At 62.0% G+C, this 19,745-nt stretch overlaps 1 protein-coding gene across 3 annotated transcripts in view; it reads left to right on the plus strand.

Annotated features, from left to right (window-relative positions):
• The first annotated feature begins 1,498 nt into the window (after positions 1-1,498).
• Positions 1,499-19,745, plus strand: part of PACS2 (phosphofurin acidic cluster sorting protein 2) — a 37,200-nt gene continuing 18,953 nt past the window's right edge. For all 3 annotated transcript variants that reach the window (XR_014000240.1, XM_081157948.1, XM_081157949.1), the window contains exon 1: positions 1,499-1,665. Coding sequence is in view for 2 of the 3 variants with exons in the window: in XM_081157948.1 (XP_081014074.1) it covers positions 1,547-1,665 (119 nt within the window). In the remaining variant the exon portion in view is untranslated. The remainder of the gene's footprint in view (positions 1,666-19,745) is intronic.

The raw sequence follows: 19,745 nt of genomic DNA on the forward strand, positions 1-19,745 counted from the left end.
CAGTGGAAGACAACACCCAGTCAGCTGGCCAGGCAGAACAGACCCTTGTGCTGTCAGTTGCACCACCCAAAGGGGCAGGAACACGTGGGAAACACAGATTCTCTTGTTCTCAAAGGGCGCCCCTGGCTTGAAGCAGCCGCAGCTGTTTTGGGCTCCAGATACCGAGTTACAGCTGGAGGCCGGGTGGGTGGGGTTCCTGGCAGGAGAGAGAGCTCCCAGGGGCTCTGGGATGTAAAGCAGAAGGACAGTGGAAGTCAGTGGCTTTGCCTTATTTCAGTAAAGCCACTTGTAGACCACAGGAGACACACAGGAACCCCAGAGAAAAGCAACTGTGCGATCCTGGGACACAAAGAAACAGAGGTGCCAGGAAAGCCTTCCCTAGACCTCTGCGTCTGGTGACTGACCAGAACCACCGTCAAGAGGATGGGGGGGGACTCCTTGGCCCCCAAACCTAGATGTCCTTTCCTAGGACCTTTCCCCCCTTCGTATCCTGTGCGCTCAGTGGGCAGCTCTGCCCATTGCCCCCTTCCCACTAGCCTGAGTCCCCAAGTTCACTGGGGCGGGGGGGATCAGGAGCCCACCGTGCGCCCAGGCATTTGTGCTCTATTGTCTTGCGTAAAAAACGCAGACAGGGCATTGCTGGACATTAAGGAGGCTCGGGCAGAAAGAGGACACCCCAGGGGGGATTTAGGGAGGCTCAATTCCGCACCCTGAGCTTGGGGGGCGCCCCAGGGCCGGGGCAATCGGAAACCCCACGGGCCGCAGAGGTGGGCGCGGGGTGTGCGCCTCCCGACCCCGGTCCCCCTACTGCACCCCGTCCCGGGGCGCCGCCAGGCCCTGCAGGGAACAGGCGGGGCGCGGGCCCAGGGGGTTGGGGGTGACACGGGACGGCAGGGACAGGAGGGCGCAGGGGACACGGGGGGCGCGCGGGGACGCGGAGGCTCCCAGCTCGCGCCCTGGCCGGGTCGGTGCGTGGGGCCCAGAGCCCCCGGGGCTGCGGGGCCGGGGCGGGGCAGCGCGCTGGGTGGGCGGGCGGGCGGGCGGCCCGCGTGCCCCTCGGGTCCGCTCCCGGGAGGCGGGCGGGGCGCGGGGCGGGGCCTGTGCGCAGGCGCGGGCGGGCGCGCGCCCGGGGGCCGCGGGCGGGGCTGCGGGCGCGGCGCCGGCGGGGCGGGTGCGCGCTACCTCACTTCCGGCGGGCGCGCCGCGGGCCGCGATTGGGCCTCCGGCGGTGAGCGCGCGCCCGCCCAGCCAATCGGAGGCGGCGGCGGCGGCGGCGGCGCGGCCCGAGCCCGGGGGCGCGCGGCGGGGGCGCGCGGGCGGGGGCGCGCGGGCGCGGGGCGGGGCGGCCGCAGCTTCGTCGCCGCCCGCGGGCCCGTCCGCCGCCCGCCCGCCCGCCCGCCCGGCCGTCCCAGCCGCGCATCCGCCATGTGACCGCGCCGCCGCCCTCCGCGCGCCCGGCCCGCCCGCCGCCCGCCGCCGCCGCCGCCTCCGCCGCGCGTCCGGGGCCGGCCGCAGCCCCAGGCCGCCGAGCAGCGGGGCCGGCGCCATGGCCGAGCGGGGCCGCCTGGGCCTGGCCGGCGCGCCCGCCGCGCTCAACACGCCGGTGCCCATGAACCTGTTCGCCACCTGGGAGGTGGACGGCTCGAGCCCCAGCTGCGTGCCCAGGTACCGCCCGCCCGCCGCGGCTTTGTTCCCGCGCACCTGCCGCCGGCCCCCCGGGCCTCGCGCCGGGACCCCACCGGGCGCCCACCCGCGATCGCCGTCGGGGAGCCGCGCCCGGGACCGGCCGCCCGGGCTCCGCCGGGACCTCGCGCGCGGGGCCGGCGTCCGCGCCCCTCCTCGGGCAGGCGCGCCCCCTGCGAGAGCCCCTGGGCGCCGAGGGTGCCCCAGCCCCGCGCCCGGGCCGTCCCGGCGCTCCCCCGGGCGGCTGCCGCGGGCGCCGGTGCACCTGCCCGGTGATGTGCGGGCGCTGAGCTGGGTGCCTCCTCCCTCCGCTGGGCACCGCGGGCTTCCCTTTGCGCCCCGCCGCGCCCTGAGGTCCGAGCGGCCTGGGAGCGACCCTCAGGGCACATGTCCAGAGGCCACGCGGACCTGGGACCGCGCTCTACTCCTGCAGCCCCGGGCCTCCTTCACGCGTGTCCTGGGGCTGGGGCTCCCCCCTGCGCTGGTTGGTGCCAGGGCCCTTTCCCCGCGTGCGCGGCGCCTGGTAACTTAGAGACATCTGCTTGCCTAGAACCACTACTCTGAGCCCTGCTGTTAATTTTGCCGTCGCAGAAGACACTGCCCCCCAACTTGGGGAAGCCCCTTCGCCCGGTGGTGACAGCTGCACCGGGCTTATCCGCAGGCCAGCACTGTGGCCACCCTCTCCACTCGGACTCCCAACTTCCCCACTTCTCCCGTGGGCTCCTGGCTCTGCTGGTTTCTTCCCCACTCTGTCGTTCCTGCTGATGAAGCTCCAGGCTGAGAGGGAGGGATGCTCTTGCCCCAGGGCCTGGTTCTGGAATAGACAGCGGGCTGCAGGGGTGGGCTGTAGGAAGGAGCTCTCCCTGGGGAGACCTACTGGCCGGGACCTCAGGAGTGACACCCTGGCACGGGAAGTGGCTGGTGTGCAGCGTGGCGGCCACGCACTCGACCACGCTCCTTCAACAGGTGTCTTGGAGTGAAGTGTTGGGGATGCAGAGGGTTTGCGTTCCCGGAGTGCAGGGCCCGGAGCTCAGAGTCGTGGCCGTGCTGAGTGGGCAGGGTGGGCCTCAAAGCCAAGCTCAGGAGTTTCTCCCCCAGCCTGACCTCTCCTTTTCCTGTCTTGGCAGTTGCTCGGGCACCCAGTCCCACAGCCAGGGGTCATCTTGGACCCTCTGCCCCCCTCCCCCACCAGGCTTCTGTCCGTCTCTGTGCACTGTCATCAGAACCCCATGGACCTTTTGCGAGGCTATGTTCCATCAGCGCTCCCCTCCTCTGTGCTTGCCCCCTCCTGGCCACGTGCCCCCGGGCATGCTGCAAAGTGTAGCCTACCTGTGCTGTGCCTCCCCAGCGCCTTCCTGGGCTCCACAAAAGACCATGAAGGTTTAACTGGGAGGGGGGAAGTGCCGGAGAGGCCAGGGCTGTATGGGGGCTGCCCCCATGGAGCCGCAATAGGAAGCCCACTTGGTGTGCTTGTGGGGATGTGGGGCTGCTCAGCACCGGGTGTCGGGGAGCTGCTGTTGGAGTGGTCAGGAGCAGAGTTGATAGTTGACTGCACTGAACACGGGCTCCGCTGAGTCCCCCTCGCTGCCGCCAGAGGTGGTCCCTCCAGGGTGGTCTTAGTTGTGCCCTGTGGGGACTTGTATGCAAGGGTCATGTTTTCTCTGTTCTCGGTTGTGCCTGATCTCTAAGTGTCTGAGTGGTGTCGGTGCTGATGTCTGTCGCTGCTGCCTGGTGCCCCATCAGAAGGCAGCCTGCTTCTGTTGGGACCTGTGGCTTGTTTCCAGATTTGGGCCAGTGACGATCTTGTTGCCCTCGGCTTTCGGTCCCTGTCCCTCACATCCACCTCCTGTGGGCGGGCGGGCAGGCCTGTGGTGAGCACCTCAGTGGGGTGAGCACCTGTGGTGAGGCAGTGGGGTTTGGGGGGGGTGCCCAGCGTTACTACTGCGCAGCTCCCCAGGGCGCCGTGCCAGCTCCGGCCCCCTCGGGCATTCTTGCCGGCACGGCCTGGCTTTTAATTTTTGCCCATCTGGAAGGTGTGATGTGCTGTGGTTTTCGTTTGAATCTCTCTGATTGCTAATGTAGGCCACTCAGGCTGCTTGTCCGTCCTTGTCGGTGAAATTTTTTCCTTTCTTTTGCCAGGTTTGTCTCCTTTCCCCAACTTGGTCTCAGCAGCTTCTTTGGGGGGTGGCAACCCTGTTTTGCCTGGATGTGTTGGGGCCTCTCTTCCAATGAGGTGGCCTTGGCTGCGCAGCCTGTGATGCTCCCGATGTCTGAGCCTCTTCAGCCTCGTCGACCTCAACTCCTTCCTGCTCTTCCCTCTCGGGGGCAGGGCGGTTCGGTTTCCTGGGTTTTCTTGTGGTGACACAGGGCTCCTCCCCGCTGGCCCCGAGCCTCCTGCACCAGGGTCCACCCTCCCCCACCCCGTCCCCTGTCCCTGGGTTCCAGCAGAGTCTGGGTCACTTATATAGTCCCTTGCACTTACCGCCGCTGAGGGTCACAAGTTAGTTGTTAGTTTCTGAGGTCGGACATGTGTTTGCATCCTACTGTCCCTGTACATTTTTTAAAAATATATTTTGATGTTTTGAGAGAGAGAGTGAGGGAGAAAGAGAAACATCGATTGGACAGAGAAACACCCATCAGTTGCCTCCCCCACGCACCCCGACTGGGATCGAAACCCGCAACCTGGGCATGTTCCCTGATCAGGAGTCGAACCTTTGACCTTTCGGTGCACGGGACGACACTCAACCCACTGAGCCCCCGGCCTGGGTGTTCCCACCCAGTTTTCCCCAACCTCCTTTATGTCCTGTCGCCCATTGAGGGAGGTCATGGGGGTTCCGTTTACACACACAGAAGGGTCTTCAGCTGGAGGGGTGGATGTTGATAGCTGCGTGCCCATCGGCCGCCCCAGCAGGCCAGGAGGTCTGCATCTCGGCTCCGCACCCCAGCAGGTCCCGCCTGTCCAGGGACTTCAGGTGCATGGCTGGAGGAGCTCCGGGGCCTGGCCTTGCCCTGTCTGCACTGCAGCCCTGGGAGTCTTCCTTTTCCCTGCTGCAGGCCCTCGCGTTGGGGGAACAGCCACGCTCTGTTTAAACCTGCTGCTGGTGGTAGGCGTCTGGGTTGTTTCCAGGTCGGGGCTATTGTGTTCAGAGCTGCTGTGACCGTTCGGCACAGGCTGTGGGAATGTGTCTTCTCTTCAGTAATTACTGGCCACAGGGCAGGTGGGTGGCTGTCAGCGTCACAAGAAACTGCCCCATTTTTCAAAGCGGTGGCATCACTGTCCGCTGCCTCCAGCTGTGTTACCTTCCTTGTTAGCGTCTTTTTATTTATTTTATTTTTTAAATTCTCACCCGAGGATATTCTTTCCATTGCTTTTCAGAGACAGTGGAAGGGAGAGAGAGAAACATTGATGAGTGAGAGAGACATCGATTGGTTGCCTCCTGTAGGTGCCCTGACTGGGGCCAGGGATCGAGCCTGCACCGGGGTACATGCCCTAGGCCAGAATCGAACCCAGGACCCTTCAGCCTACAGACCGATGCTGTAACCACTGAGCCAAACAGGTCAGGGCTCATGATCTTTGTAATTCTAGCTCTTCTGATGGCTGTGTGATGGTTGCTCCTTAGGGTTTTGTTCTGTGTTTACTGTGAGTGGACACTGAATGCAATCAGGCACTTACCAAATCAAGGACCTCGTGGGATGCTCCTTCAGTTGCTGATCTGGTAAATACATAAATGGGTTTTCTGGTATTAAACTGGCCTTCTGTTCTTGGAAGCATAGCTGCATCTCGTGCATTCATTGGTGGGCCTTAGGGTGTAGATGTCCGTTCAGGCGTCTGTGTCTGCGTCTGGGGTTTGTGATCCCTGTCATCTGCCCGTGTCCGGTTCTGGTCCCGGGACACCTTGTGGAATAAGTTGAGGACGGTGTTGTCTCTCACTGAGCCACAGTGTCATTTGTGTAAAATCGTAATTGTGTGTCCCAGGAGTGTTTGGGAGAAGTCACCTGTAACATAGCCTGAGCCGGGAGCTGCTTTGTGGGAGGTTTGCCCCCGGATTCAGTTGCTTTGGTTGTAGAACATGTTCTCAGTCCCTGCGGGTTACTTTTGGAAATACATTTTTCTGGGAATTTTACCACTTTGTCTAGATTTTCAAGTTTATTGGCATAAAGCTGTTTTTGAATCCTCACCTGGGGGTATGTTCATCGAATCGAGAGAGAGGGGAAGGGAACGAGAGAGAAACATGGATGTGGGAGGGAAACACCCGTCGGCTGCCTCCCATATGTGCCCTGGTCGGGGATCGAACCCACAGCCTTTTTACGTATGGCCGATGCTCCAACCAACTCAGCCACCCGTCCTGTTGTTTTATTTCCTAAGTGTCTGCGGGGCCGGGCTGTCCTCTTTAATCCCCACATTGACTCTTCCTGCAGGTAGACACCCCGATCGATCGGTCTCCCCACGGGCTCGTCAGCTTTTGAAATGAAATTAGTCCTTTACTCCCTTCGGTTTTTTATGCTCCTTAGGTTGACGTTGCTGTTCCTGCTCTAATTTCTTGGGATACACACACAGCTCGCTGTCTTTCCCCCTTTCCTTGTGCAAATGCACGTCTAGCTGAAAGTGACGTGTTAGCTGCACCTCACATGCTTTTATGTGTAGAATCGCTCCGTTTAAAGTATTGTAACATTTTCCCCACGATTCTTCCTTTAACGTGATGAGATATTCAAAGTTTCTTAACACCTTGCTGATCGGCTATTTCGAGCCAGAACTCACCCATGTGGCCGGCTACTTTTCCGTCAGCAAGGTGCTTACAATTACTTAAATTAATGTAAGTGCAGACACGAGTTATCCCGTGACTGGTCAGCCACGTTTGGACACGGAAAACACGTGCATACTCGTGACCGACCAGCAAGGTGTATCCAAACATACGATGGATTTTTTCCTAGATATTTTTCCAGTGTCGAATCTGTGGCTTCTCCGTTTTCCATTATTGATTTCTGACTTAGTTATGTTGTGGTCAGAGATGATGGTCAGTGTGACCCCAGGTCCTTCAGACGTGTTGGACCATCTCCATGGCTGAGCTGGTGGTCGGTTCCCGGGTACGCTCTGCTCTGTTCTGTTCATGCCGACGAGGACGGGTCTTTGGTGTTTGCACTCGGTCAAGGCCCCTGAGGTTTACTGTGCCCCTCTGTCTGCGTCCTTTGTGTTCACGTCTTCTCACTGACGGCAGGTTTGTCCACTTTCCTGGCGGCTCCATCACTCTGAGACCAAGTTACCAGGTGCACGGACGTTTAGAACTACACTGCCTTCCCGGTGTGAGCCTGAGCGGCTGTGACTCCCGATCTGTGACGCCTTCTGTCTGGACGCGGACTGGGCGGCGGCAGCTCTGTGCGCGGCCCCTGGACAGCGCAGGCCTCACGCCCTTCCACCTGTCAGCTTCCCTGTGTCCTTACACGTCTAGGTGTGTCTGGTTACTTGACGTGAGTTGAGATTCTGTTTTCACTCAGTCTGGCAATCTTTATTTCTTTACCCAGAACTTTCAGTCCTCTGTCATTTACCTAATTGGTGACAGAAGGCTCCACGTCTGCATCGCAATTCTCTGTGTTTTTCTTTGTCCCTCCTGATTTTGCATTGATTTTCTTACTCCATTTCCCCCATTAGCTACAGGCGTCACTGTCTCTGTCTTCAGTGGCTACTCTGTAAATGGTAATTTGCACCCTGGCTGTTAAGCTGTAAAGTGAATTGTGTCTTTACTCTCTTCCTGGATGACACAGGGACCATGGTGCTTGCCATTCTGACCAGCCCCTTCGTGTTTATAGGCTTCTGTTCAATGTGTTTGTTGTCACCTCCAAACTGGGGTCATCCCTCTTCCTTCTGCATGAAAATGCATCTTCAGGGTTTCCTTCAGTGAGAACCTGCCAATAACTAGCTGCTCTTTCAGCAGAAAACTATCAGCCTTGCTCCTGGGAGTGTGTCCTGGTGTGGAGTTCCAGGTGCAGGTCCAGGTGCAGGTCCCTCTGCACGAGCAGGTGCTGTGCTGGTTGTGGAGTTCCAGGTGCAGGTCCCTCTGCCTGAGCACGTGCTGTGCTGGTTGTGGAGTTCCAGGTGCAGGTCCCTCTGCACGAGCAGGTGCTGTGCTGGTTGTGGAGTTCCAGGTGCAGGTCCCTCTGCACGAGCAGGTGCTGTGCTGGTTGTGGAGTTCCAGGTGCAGGTCCCTCTGCATAAGCAGGTGCTGTGCTGGTTGTGGAGTTCCAGGTGCAGGTCCCTCTGCATAAGCAGGTGCTGTGCTGGTTGTGGAGTTCCAGGTGCAGGTCCCTCTGCACGAGCAGGTGCTGTGCTGGTTGTGGAGTTCCAGGTGCAGGTCCCTCTGCATAAGCAGGTGCTGTGCTGGTTGTGGAGTTCCAGGTGCAGGTCCCTCTGCATAAGCAGGTGTTCTGTTGGTTGTGGAGTTCCAGGTGCAGGTCCCTCTGCACGAGCAGGTGCTGTGCTGGTTGTGGAGTTCCAGGTGCAGGTCCCTCTGCATAAGCAGGTGCTGTGCTGGTTGTGGAGTTCCAGGTGCAGGTCCCTCTGCATAAGCAGGTGTTCTGTTGGTTGTGGAGTTCCAAGTGCAGGTTCCCTGTCTGCACCTGGAGGATGCTTCTCCTTGACTTTGCTCTGTTTTTGCTGTTGAGAATAAGCATCAGACAGGTGTGACTCGTTCGAAAGCCTGTCCTGTGACCTTTGCGGCTCTGGGAAGCCCTTTCTGTCGGGTCTGTGTGGCTCCTCTTATTACTGCCTGCATCCATGTCATGGGCTCTGGATTGTGGACGGGTCGTTTTCATTAGTTCTGGGAAGTTCTCGGCCATTTCCTTCAGTTGTGTGTCTGCTCCGTTCTCTGTCTCCCCACCTCCAGAACACCAATCGGACGTGCGGAGCCTTCCCACTGGGCAGGCTCTGCATGTCCATGGAGCAGTGGGCAGTTCTCAGCCCTTTCTCCCCAACTGTCCGCATCCCATTGCCCCGGCCAGCATGCAAGGCCCTGCTGCAGGCAGGGGCTTGGTTGAGGGGCGGAGTCCAGTACCCCTCCATCTGCCCAGAGCCCCTGCAGCGGACCCTGTAGTTGAACAAAGATGCCCGGCTCAGGATGTGGGTTTGCTTGAGTTTGGGGAAGTTGCTGATCTATTTTGAGGGTGTGTGTTTGGGAAAAGGGTGTTGGAGCTGAGGTAGGGCTGGCTGCATGCAGGGGCGAGTGGATGGGTGGGGAGTGCGTGGTTCAAGCTGGGTGTGGGGTTGGTAGCCTTTGGGGGATGGGCGCTGCCCTGAGGGAGAGACGGAAGACATTGACTGGGGCGCACCGCCTGTGGGCTGGGTGTGACTGGGGGCCTGGCCGTATTGCCACCCTCTCATCCATTGCTGTGCGCACTCCTGGGCCAGTCTGCACCTCCCTGGTGCGTGAAGTGGGCATCGGTCTCTGTGGGACTCGTGCCGTGACAGCACCTCATCTTTGGGGGCCAGTTCACTGTCCTCGTTTCCTGAGCTCCTGGTGCAGGAGTGGAGTGTGTGTGCCCGGTGGGCTCCGGCACATCGCTGGACAGTGACTCCGCAGAGCAGCCCTGGAAGTAGCACTTGCTCGAATTCAGAGCCAGGTTCCTCCTGCCCCAGAGGTGGCACCATGGATGTGTCCTTGGTCCAGGCGACTTGGAAAGGGCATAGCGCACAGTGAGAACGCCCCGTCTTGACAGTCGAGTGTCTGGAAGTTATACTTTGTGTTTCTGAGCATCTCCAGTGAACACCAGCCCTCGTTCACTCGAGGGGGCAGTGCCCACGGTGTAAAAACAGTGCCTCCTGGCCTGGCGGTCATCACCTGGAGTCCAAAGCTGCCCTCGCGAGTCGCCTGCAGGGTGGATCCCCTGGGTGGGGCCTGGTAAACGAGGGCACAGTGGGTGGTGGGAGACGCCAGGAGTGGGCTGTCTTTCTGAACCTGCCACTCCCAGGTGATGGGCACTTGGTACGTTCACCTGAGCCCTGTGGGGTGGCAGCCGTGACCCAGTGGAGGGAGGTGCCTTGCTGCAGGTCCCCGCAAGGGACACGAGGCAGCCTGTCCTCTGGGGTCTGGGTTGTGGTCTGGGCTGGGGGCCGTCTTTTGTGTCTGCCCCCCTCCTACTTCCCTGCTCTTGACAGGGAGGCTGAATGGGACGTGCCGGGGCGCTCCGGGTGACTGCAAAGGTCGTCCTCGGACATCTGGCACAGACGAGGAGCGAGTCTGGGGGACCGAGTACCTGTCCTGGGCCCAAGGGAGAGACGTCCACACCTGGCTTCCCTCTTTCCTGGAGAAGGCTCTCTGGAAAAGGCAGAGGCTGGCTGCTCACAGACAGCGCTCCCCTCCCCCAGCTCGGGGCACACTCAGCACTTTGGCCCTGGACTGGCTGACATTCCATCCCTCTGCCACCACCGCAGGGGCCCACGGGGGCGGGACAGCTGCCACCACCCTCCACCGCCTCTCGGCCTCTGCGCTAGGCTCATGGTCACCCAAAAGCCGGGTCGTCTGCCTGTCCTGTGCCAGGGCCGCCTCTCGGCGGAGACGCGGGCCCCGCGGGGGGGCAGGCACAGTGCAGACCCCTGAGTGAGGGCAGGCGCAGCAGCGTAGGTGGGAGGTCCCACAGCCGCTTGCCTTAGGAATGAGAGTGTGGTTGCCCAGGCCCTTGGAGGGTCCGGCTGGACTTCCTCCCGCACTCTCAGTTCTGCTGAGCTTCCCGAGCACCCTGGGTGGGGTTCCCTGTTCTGCATGTTAATGACCAGAGGGCCTCGGGTGTCACCGGGACCCAGAGTTGAGTGTCGCAGACGCTTTAGCTGCTGTGGAGGTGACTTCACTCAGGACCTGCCATCACCTTCACACTGGATGAGGCTCCGAGGGCTGTTTCCTTCCTGCCTCAGGCTCCGGGTCCCACCCCCGGGCAGTCTCCTCCAGCCGCTCAGAGTGGGGGCAGCAGGCGGCCAGGGTTTGTGGGGGTCCTGCGGTGACCCCTTGCCCAAATGGCCTGTCCAGACCCTCTCTTGGCCTCTCTCATGTCCTCTGCCAGGCGTGGCACTTACTTTGTCATTCAAGATTTGCTCCCTGGCGACTGTTGCCTTCCCTGTCTGGGCAGAAGCCCCTGAACCAGGCCCGGCTTGCTCTCCTCTGCCTGCTGCTCCCGCCAGCCAGCACCGTCCATAGGACTGGACTGGTCCATGGTCGAGGGGGTAACACAGGCCCTAAGGAGCTCTAGGCAAGTCTGGGGTGCTCAGCCCGGCCCTGCCTCTGCAGTGCCACACATCAGGGGCCTGAATATCCTTGGGGGGCCTCTGGTGGTAGGCATATGACAGGGCCTCTGCTCCCTCGGGCCGGGACCCACTCCCAGGGCTCCTGTAGTGGCTGGGCGAGATCCAGATAGCCCCTCTGTTTGGGGCACAGCAGAACGCACTCCTGCAGGGGTCTTCCCAGACCTGCAGCTCCGGTGACAGATGGGGCCTGGTGTACCCCTCTTTGGAGGTGAGCCTGCAGGTCCAGGGTGGGTTCATAGCCCAACTGGGCGAGAACCTCTGTAGTCAAACTGGCACCCCTGGGACCTGGGTGGGTTCAGAGGGAAGTAAGTGCCCTCCCATGTCTGCACAGCCACTCAGCAAGGGGAGAGGAGGCTCCAGCCACACAGACGTTCCCTCCAGAGAGGATGGGCTGAGGCAGGATCCCAGATCAGCTGCTCAGCCACTCGGTACCCCTGGACAGCACCAGGCCAGGATCCTGGCTTCAGGGTGGGAAAGCCAGGGGTCCTGACAGGTGACCCCTGTGCCCATGCAGGTGGTGGGAAGTGGCTTCTGACCCCACCTCGGTGAGACCCTGTCCCTCACCAGTGAAGCCCAGGCACACAGGACCGCCTGGCTGGGGTGGCCCGACGGCCCTGGAGTGGCTGACAAGAGAGGCCCCTCATCCCTGAGCTCCACAGCACATGTGGTCAAAGGGTGAGACGGCTGACAGCCAGGAGGCCCATCCAGGCTTCTAGAGAAAGGACCAGCTGCTGGTGAGGCGTGTGGTGACTGCACCCCAATGTTGGGACTACCCAGGGGTGTTATCAGTGGTGTGTGGAGTCTGGTGGGCTGTGGCCGAGGGAGAATCGGAGAGGAGGGGCCCGGAGGGGGGTGGCCGTCTGGGAGAGGTAGGGAGCAGGGTGGTTGGATGAGGCTGGGGTCAGGGTTTGCGTGCTGTGCAGGGCTGGTGCTGTTGGGGTGCAGGCCAGGAGCAATACCATGTGTCTACAGGTGGGAGCAAGAACCTGCTGTCCGCCCATCACTTGTTTTTCAGCAGAGCAAGTGTGGAGTGGGGGTGGCAGGGATGTGAGGGTGGCCCCTCGAGTGGAGGGGAGGGGACCCAGGAGGGCAGGGGCCTAATGTCCCTGGACCTGGGCAGGCTGTGTCCAGCATCTCAGGTGCAGAGTGGGGGGGGGGGGGCGGCAGAGCTGAGGGCTGGTGTGGGTGAGAATGGTGGGCCAGCTGCTTGGAGGTGACACGGCACTTGTGGGCAGCATTGTGGTTTCTCACTTGCGTAGAGCCTGTGACCCCCAGAGCCCCGCGTACAGCAGGCCTGCAGCCTTGTGAGCTGGGCTGAGGCCCTTGTAGACACACGTAGATGTCAGAGAGACGCGTGGTACCCCCCCATTCCCCGCCAGCCCTACTGCCTACTGTCCCTGGGGCGATCAAGCCTTCCTTCTCACCTCCCTGATACAGGGTCACCTAGCGTCTTCCCGATGGCCATGCCCCACGCCCAAAGGGGCTAGTTCTGTCCACCATGACCCAGCCCAGGAGAGGGTGCCTGAGAGCCTGCCCCTTCCTAGGTACCCTAGGGTGGCTCTGCTTGCCACATGTGCACTGGCTCTCTGGGGGCAGCCATGGGCCCTGCCTCCTGGTCCTCATGGACTCCCACTACTGTGTTGCCGGGGCTGGGAACTGAGTGTTCCCAGAGGGAAGTCTGGTTACTGCCAGTGTGGCCTGGGAATGTGCCTGGGACAGGCTGGACTGGGGGTGAGGTGGGCCGGCTCTCAGCCCTCAGGATAGCTGAATGTTTGTGGAGCCGGAAAATGGGGTTCCTGCTTCCAGGCCCATCCCCGAGCATGCCCGCACCCCTCCCAACCCTCCCCTGCCCGATGGGAAGTCGGGGGAGGGACAGGAGATGGTAGACTGGCAAGAAGCCCGAGGAAGGCATCGCCCACACCCTGTCCAGGCTGACCCCAGAGCAGCTTCGGCCAGGCTCTTGCTCTTCTGGCTGCGTCACCTGGAGCCGGGCCTCCAGGTCCATCACTCAGTCCCCAAAGTCTGCAGTGGCAGGTCTAGGCCACAGGCCATTCAGGAGGGTCACATGGCCTGACCCAGGTGCTTTCAGGGCTCCCCAGCCTGCGTCTGGGCTTCCTGCAGCGGCTGCTGTCCTGCACCCAGCTTCCCAGCTGGGACTGTGCGTCTCTGCTAAATTAATGCCCTTTATAGGGGGTGGGGGATTCTCGCTCACGGGAAGGCCCTGGGCAGGGGCCCTGGCCTGTCAGGGAGGTCGTGGGGTTCCCTGCAGCAATGGAGAGGTGCGCCTGCACCTGGGGCTGTGGGCTGGAGGCAGGTGAGTCACCCAGGCGCTCTGAGTCACCCAGGTAGAGGGTGCAGGCCTGCAGTGGGGGTGTCCTGATGGCTGGGACCAGAGTGGGCGATGGCCCCTGTATAGCAGCCTGTCACTCGCTGACCAGAGCTGAGGTGGTGGCGTTTTCCAGCATCGTCCACACAGTCCCTGGGAGCCCGTCCCTCACAGACACACGTGAGTGCCGGGCTGACCTGGCCTCTGGTGGGCACCTGGACCCTCCATTCTCCTGGCCCCTTCCCCGCCAGGACTGGCTCCTCCACCCCTCCTCCTGTGCCTTGTCCCTTGGGGGGGGCTGGCCTCTGCTGGGCCTGGGAGGTCGGCTCAGAGCTCCCTGCCTCCTCTCCCTGCCCCTTCCAGGGAGTCCCAGGCTTCCCAGATGAGCCCTTGTCTGCCCCTCACCTCCTGCAGGAGCCACCGGCCCACACGCTGGCCAGCGGGGACACTGAGAAGGCACCTCTGACCTTCTCTCCTGATTAGCAGGAAGCAGCCGTGTCCAGATAAGGCTCAGACACCAGAGAAAGCTGAGCTGGGCCAGTGAGAGTTGGCAGCTGCCCCAGGCCCCAGAGAAAGGTGACCAGCGCTCAGGATGTGGGCAGGACTAGAGCCCTCACCTCTGCAGCACCACTGCAGGCCCAGGCCGGGCAGATGGCTGCTGAAGGATGCACGCCTGGAGCCCGGGCAGTGGCTGTGGGGGTGCCCCTCTGCCCTGCCCTAGGCCTCTTCCTGGGCTGCGGCCTCCAGGAGGCGGACAGGGTGTAGGGCCACCTGGCCAGCTGCCACCTCAGAGCCCCAACTCCCACTAGGACAGACTCGCGATGGCACAAACGGGTCAGCCCTGGGGACAAAAGGCCCCTCAGTTCTCCCTCCCACAGGACACACAGCGTGTTTGGGACCAGAGGCCCCGTGTCCCGTGTCCCTTGTCCTTGGTGGAAAGCAGCAGAAGTCAGTGCTCTCCTCACGGGACCAGCCGGGGCCCAGCACTGCATGGGGGGGGGGCAGGCCCGGCCAGTGCCCCTCTTCGCCCACATGCTGGGCGTGCCAGGCCTCCTGCTGAGCATTGCCAGTGACATTGAAGTGGTGGCTGCTGGGAGGGGGGGAAGCAGCCTGCAGCCCCTCAGCCTGTTACGCAGTCAGCAGGTGGCCCCGCAAATTGCTCTTTCGAAAGCATGGGGACAGGGGCCCGGGCAGAACCTGTGCAGGAGTGTTCACAGCAGCCTCGGTCACGGCTGCCCAGGGCTGCCCACTCCGGGGCGGCGTAGTGGGGAAGTGCTCCAGCAGGTGGCTCGGTTCTGCCCAGAGTGGAGAGCGGCTCGGCCTCAAACGGAAGACGCCCCGACACCCACCACAGGGGCGAGGCAGGCGAGGCTGGAACCCGTGCTGCTGGGGAGGGAGGCACGTGCTGAGCGGTCCCTCAGGGCCAAGGACAGCAGCGGGCAGGCTGGGCGCCTGCCGGGGTGGGAGAGGGGGCGGTGGCCAAGCGGGTGAATAAAATGTTCTGCAATTGGAGGCGATGGCTGCTCACCTCATGAGCGGACTAAATGCCCCTGCCCTGCCCTTGTTACGGGGGTTCAGGTCGTCAGCTTTATGTCATGTGTTTGCCCCAATGAAGACAAGCCACGACAATGGGGCAGGGCTTCTAGATCCCAGGGCACCAGCCAGGCAGGTGAGCGGGAGTCACGCGTGTCCGGCCTGCACCCTGTGCTGCCAACACAGGAAGGGCCCCAGGATGGCAAGACAGCAGGCCTGGCTGTGGGCGGCCTGAGGCCATGCAGGTGGGGGCAGTGCCTCTGTGGCTGCCCCTCGGTTCTGTGGGTCGATTGTCCTCTTGCGCTTCTCTAAGGGCCTTTGTTCTCGGGATGTCGGCCCTGTGTCTGCTGTTGGCCCTGCGGCCACGTTTCTGCGTCCCTGCGCGGTCTCTGGCTTCGCTCACTGACGTCCACGTTTCAGTCCTTGGAGGAGTTAGAGTCGCTCTCTGCCCAGCGAAGGAGCGAGCGAGCGAAGGCCCACTTGTCCCCGTGCACACTCGGGCCTGGGGCGCGGTCGGGGGAGACAGACCTGCTTGCTCTCTGAGTTGTGGAGCCCTGTTTGGGGAAAACTCCTCTTAGTAAGTTTTTAATCAACAGTTAAAAGTGCCCTGGCTGGTTTGGCCCAGTGGTTGGACTGTCAGCCCGCAGACTGAAGGGTCCCGAGTTCGATTCCAGCCAAGGGCATGGACCTCAGTTGCAGGCTCCATCCCCGGCCCCGGTTGGCGCACAAGCAGAAGGCAACCAACCGGTGTTTCTCTCTCACATGGATGGCTCTCCCTTCCACTCTCTCTGAAAAGCAATGGGAAAATACCCTCAGGTGAGGATTAAAGAAAAAGTTAAGACCGAACCCTGGTGAGTGTGACATGGTTTAGCCCAGTGGAAACAGTGGGGCGTCCTCAAAACGAGGCGCAGTGCGGCCGTGCGGCCCAGCAGCCCCCTCTGCTGTGTGTCCCGGGAGAAGGGAAAGCAGGGCCTCCAGGAGACATCCGCACCCGTGGCCGCAGCAGCGCCCGTCTCAGCAGCTGAGACGAGGCCGCCACCCAGTGTCCACGAGGAGGAATAACCTGGCGTGGCCCGTCTGCACCGTGGCGCCACTGAGCCGTAGGAAGGGCGGACCCCAGGACGTCACCCGTGGCCGTGTGGGCTGTCAGTTGAGGTGCCCCTTAGGTCTGTGGCTTCTCTAACTTCTGAAAAATTACCTTTTAAAAGTCATACGTGGTAAAATTCAACCCGCCTGGAGTTTGTCTGCAGCTGATCTGAGTGCCCTGGGTGGTTCCACCCGAGACCAGCACCCCCACAGCCCCTGGGCGTCACCCCCCAGCCCCGCCCCGGGCCGCCGCCTTCAGCTCTGCCCAGCCCGATGGCCCCTGCACGGGCCAAGACGCGGTGCCGCCTGGCACTCGGGCGGGCCCCCACGCGGCCTGGGGGTCTGTGTTTGGTGTCAGCCTGTAGGAGGCGTGGTGGCCTCTGGCGCTGACCTGATTCCCTGATGAGTAACAATGTGTCTTTTTGGGTGAAGTGTCTGTTCACGTCTGTCCGTTTCTTTTTTTAACTTAAAGTCTTTCTTCAGGTACAGTTGACACTCAGGGTTACTTTGTATTAGCTCCAGGGGTCCTGCGCGTGGTTAGACACCCGTCCTTACAGAGCGTCCCGGTGTTGCCGGCCGCGCCTGGCGCCCTGCGTCGCTGCGCGTGTTCCTTCCTGCTCCGTGCTGTGCCGCGCGTCCCCGCGCTCGTGACCACCCACTGCTGCTCGACCTTCGCCTTTCCTCCCTGCCCCAGCCCCTCCCCTCTGGCCCCGTCCGTCTGTCCTCTGTTGGGCTGTTGATTTAAAGTTGTTGAGTTTCGACCGTTCTTTATATATTCTGGGTAAAGCCCGTCGTCAGATACATGACTTGCAAACATCCCCTCCCCTCTCGCTCGCTCGTCTTTCCCCCCTTAACGGTGTTTGCCGCAGAGCGAGGCTTTAAGTTCCGATGAAATCGACGGCATCGCGCTTCCGTTCTGGTAGCCTGGGCGCCGTGCCCTTGTCAGCATCCCTGTCGCGGTCCCTGGCTTCCCGGCACGTCTCCGGGGAGGCCCCAGCTCACCTCGCTCTCCTTGTCTCAGAGTTTTCTCTATTCTGGCTCCTTTGCCTTTTTGTAGAAGTTTTTCTTTTTCTTTTTTTCTTTCTTTTTAATTCTCACCTGAGGATACTTTTCCCATTGATTATAGAGAGCGGAAGGGGCGGAGGGAGAAACATCGACATGAGAGAGACACGTTGATTGGTTGCCTCCTGCACTCGGGGATCAAACCTGCAACCCAGGTGCGTGCCCTTGACCGGCAGGAATCAAACCCGAGGCCCTTTGGTGGTCAGGCCGGCGTGCTAACCACTGAGCCACGGCAGCCAGGGCCATAGAAAATTTAAAGTCAGCACGTTGCCAGAAAGGCGTGCTGCGGTCACCGGAGTTGCGATGAATCCGAGGCCGGGTGGGGCGCGGGGCTCGCCTCCCGTGTGCCCGGCCGGCTTGGCCCGCGCAGCGGCGCTCGGGAGCGCTCAGCCCGGACCCTGCTCTGGCTCCTGTCAGGTGTAGGTATTTCTTTTCTGTTTTGGAGCCACTGTAAATGGAAGTTTCAAGAGCTGACTCCCAGTTGCTCGTTGCTGGTTTGTGGAAATGCGGTTGCTCTTCCTGGGCTGGACTAATTCGGCTTTTTCCTGTGTGACACTCAGCTCGCCGGCTCTGGAGATTCTCCATAGATGCTCAGGGCGCCTGCCAGCAGGGCGCCTCCGCTCTTCCCTCCAGCCCTCGGCCTCTTCCTGCCTGTCGCCCTGGGCGGCCTGCAGGGTCCCTGTCCCAGGGACAGCGCCGTGTCAGCCGGGGCCCCTGACCTGCCCGGGCAGGCTCAGTGAGTCCCCTTCCTTTCCTGGTCCCACTGACGTCAGGAGAGGACGGGAGAGGGAGAGAGAGGCATCAGTGACGGGGGAGAGCCATCGCCCCGCCGCCTCCTGCACGACCCTGCGGGGGATGGGGCCCACCACCCGGGCAGGGGCCCCGACTGGGAATCGAACCCGTGACCGGGACGACCCCAACCACTGAACCACGCTGGCTGGGCCACCAGGATTTTTTAATCACAGCTGGATATTGAATTTTGTCCGAAGCTTTTCTGGCCCAGTCGAGATTTCAGGGGTTTCCTGAGGGGGCCTGTCGACGTGATGGTGGGTGGGTGTTCGGGTGCTGGGCCGGCCTTGTGTCCCTGGACGCCCGATGGGCCACCCTGTGTCCCGCGTCGCTGCTTCTGAATGTGGCCGTGCCCCATTCGTTCCTCCTGGGCGAAGGTTTCCCAGCCTGTGCCCGTAAGGACCTCGTGTGCCTCGGTTGTCTGTTTTTTCTGGTGCTGGTGCCGGGGAAGCTGCTCCCCCCTCCAGTGAGTCGAGAAGTCGCCTCGTCTTCTGTTCCTGGAAGATCTAGGCAGTCGCTGCGCGTCCTTCCTGCGTGTCCGGTGAAGGAGGCCCGGGGTTACTCGGAAGGTTTTTAACTGGTAATTCACTTTCTTTCGTGGGTTGGACTGTTCAGGTGGCCTCCTTGTCGCAGTGAGTTTGGGCACTTGTGCCGTCAGGGAGGCGGTGCCTTTGGCCCCGGTTCTCGGAGCGACGGGCACGGCGGGGTCTCGCGCTCCGTGCTCGCTCGCGCGCGTCCGAGCCGCGCAGGCAGCTCTCCTCCTGTTCCCGGGACCGGTCAGTTTTTTCTCTTTCTTTGTCTGGCTGGAGGTTTATCATTTTGTGGATCTTCCCGAAGCACAAGCTTTTGGTTTGGTTTCCTCTCGGTTTTCTGTCTTCACTTTGGGTCTGACTTGCTCTCTTCGCGTCTGGCGTCGTCGGCTTGAGACCTTTCTCCTCCCGTGTGAGGCTCAGCCCCGCGGCCCTCCCCTCAGCTCTGCCTGGCGGTGCCCACAGAGCGTTTCCCCGGCCACGCAGCGTGTTCGACCCCCGTCGAGGCTGCCTCTCTGCCGGCAGGTAGGTCGCCGAGGGCTGTGCGGGTTAGTTTCCCGGCTGCCTTGCTGGCGTCGAGCTCTGGTTAACTCCAGTTCGGTCGGAGGACTTGCTTCATGTTCCCTGAACGAGCTCACGTGGTTCTGTGGCCCGCCCGGGTGAACGCCAACTCCTTCAGCCCGCCTCCATCTCGGTCTTTCTCTGTCCGGCCCTCCACGTCCCCCTGCTCCACTCATGGCCGACACGAGAGCTTGGGGTCGCTCTGACACCAGCAGATGCTGTGCCCTCAGCCTGACCGTGTCGGGCATCTGTCCTGCTCCTGGGGTTCAGGTGCTTACCTTGGGGACTGAGTGACAACTCGGGGGGGCACGGAGAGTCTGGACTTCCCAACGGGGACCCAGGTGTAGGGCCTTGGCCAGGCCGAGGTCTGTGTGGGAGAATGAACCAGGGCTTCCGTGAGTGCAAGAGGCCTGCAGCCCGGGCCCCTGGCGGTGGGCGCGGGACTGCGCGGGACCACGGGCCCTCGCTCCTCCGTCCCTGTCCTCGTGGGGCCGGCTGGGGATCCGGCTGTGCTGTGGCTTCCGGGAGATCGGCCTCCCGGGACGGCACCCGCTGGTTTCAGGGCAGACCCTGCAGCGAGGCAGGTGAAGGCAATGGCGTGTCCCACGGGCCGTCCCTCAGGGCCGTCACCCATTGTCCTGACCTTGTGGGGCTCAGAACAGACGGGTGGAGGTGAAATTGGTGGGCAGAGGGTTCAGGAAGGCTTCTAGCCAGTGCTGCGGGCAGGGCTGGTAGGTGGGCGGGAAGGCTGGTGCCTTCACAGCGGGGGCGCCGGCATCCTGGTCCCTGGGGACCTCGCTGGTCCACCTTCTGCTGTCCACAGGCCCTCGCCCACCCACCTCCGGGACCCTCTGGAGAGGAGCACCCGGTCGACTGCCTGGGGGTGCTG

Source organism: Miniopterus schreibersii (genome assembly GCF_964146895.1).
Source record: "Miniopterus schreibersii genome assembly, chromosome: 1".
NCBI classification, from domain to species: Eukaryota; Metazoa; Chordata; class Mammalia; order Chiroptera; family Miniopteridae; genus Miniopterus; species Miniopterus schreibersii.